The sequence below is a fragment of the Engraulis encrasicolus genome, chromosome 13 (assembly GCF_034702125.1).
Source record: "Engraulis encrasicolus isolate BLACKSEA-1 chromosome 13, IST_EnEncr_1.0, whole genome shotgun sequence".
In the NCBI taxonomy this organism is placed as follows: Eukaryota; Metazoa; Chordata; class Actinopteri; order Clupeiformes; family Engraulidae; genus Engraulis; species Engraulis encrasicolus.
Genome location: NC_085869.1, coordinates 38258106 through 38263105, shown reverse-complemented (window position 1 = coordinate 38263105; position 5000 = coordinate 38258106). Strand labels below are relative to the sequence as shown.

General features: G+C 40.5%; 1 protein-coding gene across 1 annotated transcript in view; it reads left to right on the top strand.

Annotated features, from left to right (window-relative positions):
- LOC134461748 (thrombospondin-type laminin G domain and EAR repeat-containing protein-like) overlaps window positions 1-5000 on the top strand; it is a 16767-nt gene that overhangs the window by 9182 nt on the left and 2585 nt on the right. Inside the window, exons 9-10 of the mRNA XM_063214618.1 lie at window positions 1482-1637; window positions 4952-5000. The exon at window positions 4952-5000 is cut by the window's right edge and continues 66 nt beyond it. Coding sequence (XP_063070688.1) covers window positions 1482-1637; window positions 4952-5000 — 205 coding nt within the window. The remainder of the gene's footprint in view (window positions 1-1481; window positions 1638-4951) is intronic.

Genomic DNA, 5000 nt, shown 5'->3' with positions numbered 1-5000 from the left:
ACTGCCATTTTCAGAAGTCTGGTTCTGACATTAGTTGGAGAACGGTACAAAGAAAACATATCAGTCATCAAAACTGACCAATATTATTGTTTTGGGGGATATTCATGAATATGTAAATCCAACGCGTCTCAAAAGAGTTGGGACGGGGACAATAAAAGGCAGCAAATGTCGAGGAAGGCTAAAAACAAAACCAAAGATAACACTTAACAGTTAATAGCATTAACGATGAGATGATTTTATATAAAAACAGTGTTGATTCCTATCTTGGACATGATTTCAACAGCTTAAATGGTAGGTGTATTCCTTGTCATGTTTTGCAATGTTTTCCTTTCTGTAGTGCTTACAGTGTGACAGGTCTTGACCAAAAGCCTGCCATTTTATGTCCTGCTGGTCCTTATGTTGGAGTTAAACTGTTAAAACATAGTAGAGAATACAATTTGTATAGTGTACTTGTGTATTTGTGTAGTAATCGAAGATCTCCCTTCAAAATATAATGCACGAGTGGCTTTTCATGCTGTTTATTTCCCATTTATTTCATTCAGTACTGTATACTGACGCGCACACACACTCACACTTTCCAACACAACACTCTGTGAAGCGTCCTTGGGTGTTTTGAAAGGCGCTATATAAAACGAAAGTATTATTATTATTATTATTATTATTCAATTCTACAGGTGAGTTAGAACAGTATCAATGTACTACTGCACCCCCATGCTATCATTGTGGCTGACTTTTGAAGTTAGCACTGACACAAGTTGCATGGTCAATTTTCACTGTAGCAGAGGATGTGCAAGACTCCATTTTTTTAGAAAAAGAATTGACTTCTGCAACTGCTGCTGACTTCTGTAAGCAAATGACAGTTCCCCATGTCTTCTCGGTCTATTTCAAGTGAGCTTGGGTGGATAGGGGAATGTTAAACCCCTCTATCATTTGCACACATGAAGTTTTCACTAGCTGTAATTCTCGGAGTGCTAGAGTGAGACTACAGCCAATATATATTTCATGATGTCATGAACCTATATAATGATTTTAATGACAAAAGTCTTATATACACACAAATATGGTAAATCAAGGGAATTCAAAACTTTATGTAATAACTATGGTAATTGTTCCCTCTGCATCTTTAATTCTGAGTGCCTCTCTGTGATTGTCTTATACCTGGACATTAAAATTGTTCATCAGTACAATTCATTTTGAAATGTTCTTCCTTGTTGTTTTATCTTATTTGGATGTTTATAACATGTCACTGATCCCCGTCCCAACTTATTTGAGACGTGTTGCAGTTATCAAGTTAGAAATGAGTACATATGTCCCCTAAAACAATATTTTTTCTCGGTTTTAACACTTGATATGTTGTCTTTTCACTATTCTCCATCTAAGGAATGTATTGAATGTTCTGAAAATGATAGCATTTTGATTTATTCTCAGTTTACCAAACGTCCCAACTTCACCGGAGTTGGGGTTTGTAACTCTTCCAACAGGTGGCACTGGCGGGGAGTACTCGGTCATCTACAAATGGAGCTCCCAAAAGCAGAAGTTCTTCCACTACCAGCGGCTACGCACCCACACCGCGCAGGACTGGGAGGCCTTCAGCATAGAGGGAGAGGCCTTCTTGGCTGTGGCCAATCACAGGAGAGGTACGGCTGTCAATCAAACGGGCATTGACCAAAAGCAACACAGCTTCCTGGGCTTATTTTCCAATTGGATGTCATTATCTGGGAGAACTTCAGCATACAGGGAGAGGTCTTGCTTGCTGTGGCCAATCTCCAGAGAGGTACGGCTGTCCATCAAACATCTTGGCCAATGAAAGGAGAGATATGGCTGTCTGTCAAACATATTGGCCAATCACAGGAGCAGTACAGCTGTCCTCTTCCTGGTCTTCTTGTCCAATAGGAAGACACTATTTAGGAGGCAATTACCATACAGGGAGACATTAGGTGCGATCGAGTTGTCGTCAACGCATGCATGCGCATTTAGACAGCAATGCACCCTGGATGAAAATGCTGCATGACGGTTAGATTTCCTGTCAAACTTCGAAATTTCGGTGATGTTGCGTTGACGAGGTGACATGTCACATGGTGTCAAACTATCGCGGGATGAATGCGACTGCAGTCAGATCTTGCAACCTCTGCAGTTGCTTATCCCCTTCAACGCTTGTCTGCGGACTGCCTCCGAGGTCACGCGCCCATGAACTGGTTGGTCAACAACTCACTCACGTGTGTATATGGGTCTTGTCTCACACCTCTACACAAGTTTGCGCAGGTCCCCACTTCAGCTCCTCCTCACTGCCTGTCCCCCCACTCCTCACACGTGGTGTGTTAGTAGAGCAAACCGGTGCGAGCTCATAGTCTCGTTCATATTTGTGGCCGACTGTAAATGCGCTGTATTTAATAACACCCACATCGTGACAACAAGTTCTCGCTCACGCCCTTCGTCAATGTTGATCGACAGCAACAAAGTCGTATGGGGCTACTGGTAACCAGTCGTAACCAAGCACAAGAGTGGTACAATCAAATATATTGGCCAATTAGAACCTATTATTTGGGAGGCCTTCAGCAAAGAGAAAGACACACTCCTAGCTTTGCCCAATCACCAGAGCGGTACAGCTGTCCATCAAACATAGGCAAATTGGAAGTCATTATTTGGATGTTTTTTAGCATAGAGGGAGGGACTTTCCTATCTGTGACAAATGACACGAGACACACTTTCTTCTTGCCAAAAATATGTTGTCTAATACGAATTGTTGTCTAATAATTTGTAATTGGGTGCGTTTGATTTCGCGCAATGCATTATAGATGGAAATGTTGCATGATGGTTAGAAATCTTGTCCGACTTACTGATGTCAAACTATCACGGGATCAATGCGCTTGCAGACGGACCTTGCAACTCCTGCCCTTGCTTATCCCCATTTATGTTCATTGCACGGGTCTGCATACCGCCTTCGCGGTGACGCACAATCAAAGTGGTCGGCCAGACTTTCACTGACATCTGTGTAGACACCTTGTCCAACACCCCTTAAACGTTTCCACTGCACCCCACTTAAACTCCTCCTCCCCTCCTATCCCCCCACACCTCTACACACCTGTCCCCCCACACTGCTACTAACCCCAACTCCGATGAAGTTGGGACGTTTGGTAAACAGTGAATAAAATCAAAATGCTATCATTTTCAAAACACTCAATCTATTCATTAGATGGAGAATAGTGAAAAGACAACATATTAAGTGTTAAAACCGAGAAAAATATTGTTTTGGGGGACACATGTACTCATTTCTAATTTGAGAAATCCAACACGTCTCAAAAGAGTTGGGACGGGGACAATAAATGGCAGCAAATGTCGAGGAAGACTAAAAACAAAACAAAAGACAACACTTAACAGTTAAATACATTAACCGATGAGATGATTTTATATAAAAAACAGTGTTAATTCCTATCTTGGACATGATTTCACCAGCTTAAATGGTGGGTGTATTCCTTGTCATGTTTTGCAATGTTTTCCTTTCTGTAGTGCTTACAGTGTGACAGGTCTTGACCCAAAACCCACCATTTTATCACATGCTGGTCCTTATGATGGAGCCAAACTGTTAAAACATAGTAGAGAATGCAATTTGACCTGACTATGTGGCAGTAATCGAAGATCTCCCTTCAAAATATAATGCATGAGTGGCTTTTCATGCTGTTTAAAACCCATTTATACCATTCAGCACTGTATTTAACTCTACAGATGAGTGAGAACATCTTAACCAATGCACTACTGCATCCGCATGCCATCATGGAGGCTGACTTTTGAAGCTAGCACTAACACAAGTTGGATGGTCCATTTTCACTGTAGCACAGGATGTGCAATGCTCTATTATTGTCAAAAAGAATGGACTTCTACAACTTCTGCTGACTTCTGTAAGCAAAGGACAGTTTCCCATGTCTTCTGGGTCTATTTCAAGTGAGCTCAGGTGCTTAGGAGAATGTTAAACCCCTGTGTCATTTTCATGCATTAAGCATTCTTAATATGGTCAATTTTCAATAGCTCTAGCACTCCAGGAATTAGAGTGAGACTATAGCCAATATATATTTCATGATGTCATGAACCTATACAATGATTTTATTAACAAAAATATGTCTTATATACACTCAATCGTGGTAAATCAAAGGGAATTCAAAAATGTATGTAATAAATATGGTAATTATTCCCTTTGCATCTTTAATTCTGAGTGACTCAGCCTCTCTGTGATGATCTTATACCTGGACACCTATATTGTCCGTCAGTACAATTCATTTTGAAATGTTCTTCTTTGTTGTTTTATCTTATTTGGATGTTTACTAAATTTCACTGATCACCGTCCCAACTCTTTTGAGACGTGTTGGATTTATCAAATTAGAAATGAGTACATATGTCCCCCAAAACAATATTTTTTTCTCGGTTTTAACACTTAATATGTTGTCTTTTCACTATTCTCCATCTAATGAATAGATTGAATGTTTTGAAAATGATAGCATTTTGATTTTATTCACTGTTTACCAAACGTCCCAACTTCATCGGAGTTGGGGTTTGTATGTACTGTAGATCAAACTGGTGCGATCTCATCGTCTTGTGCAAATTTGTGGTCGTCTTTAAATGTGCTGTGTTTAACACCACCCACCTTGTGATGGTTAGTTCTCCCTTATGTACTTTGCAATGTTGGTCGACGTTGCATGAAATCAAATGCACCTATTGTTTACATTTTGTGAAAACATTTTGCTTTGGCAGTAATGTGCCAAACTGTGTACGTCAGCTAAAAAACAACTATTATATTACCATTTCAGTTTGTGTGTGTGTGTGTGTGTGTGTGTGTGTGTGTGTGTGTGTGTGTGTGTGTGTGTGTGTGTGTGTGTGTGTGTGTGTGTGTGTGTGTGTGTGTGTGTGTGTGTGTGTGTGTGTGTGTGTGTGTGTGTGTGTGTGTGTGTGTGTGTGACAGCTGATAACAACCATAACATAGACAGTGTGATCTACAAGTGGAACGTAGG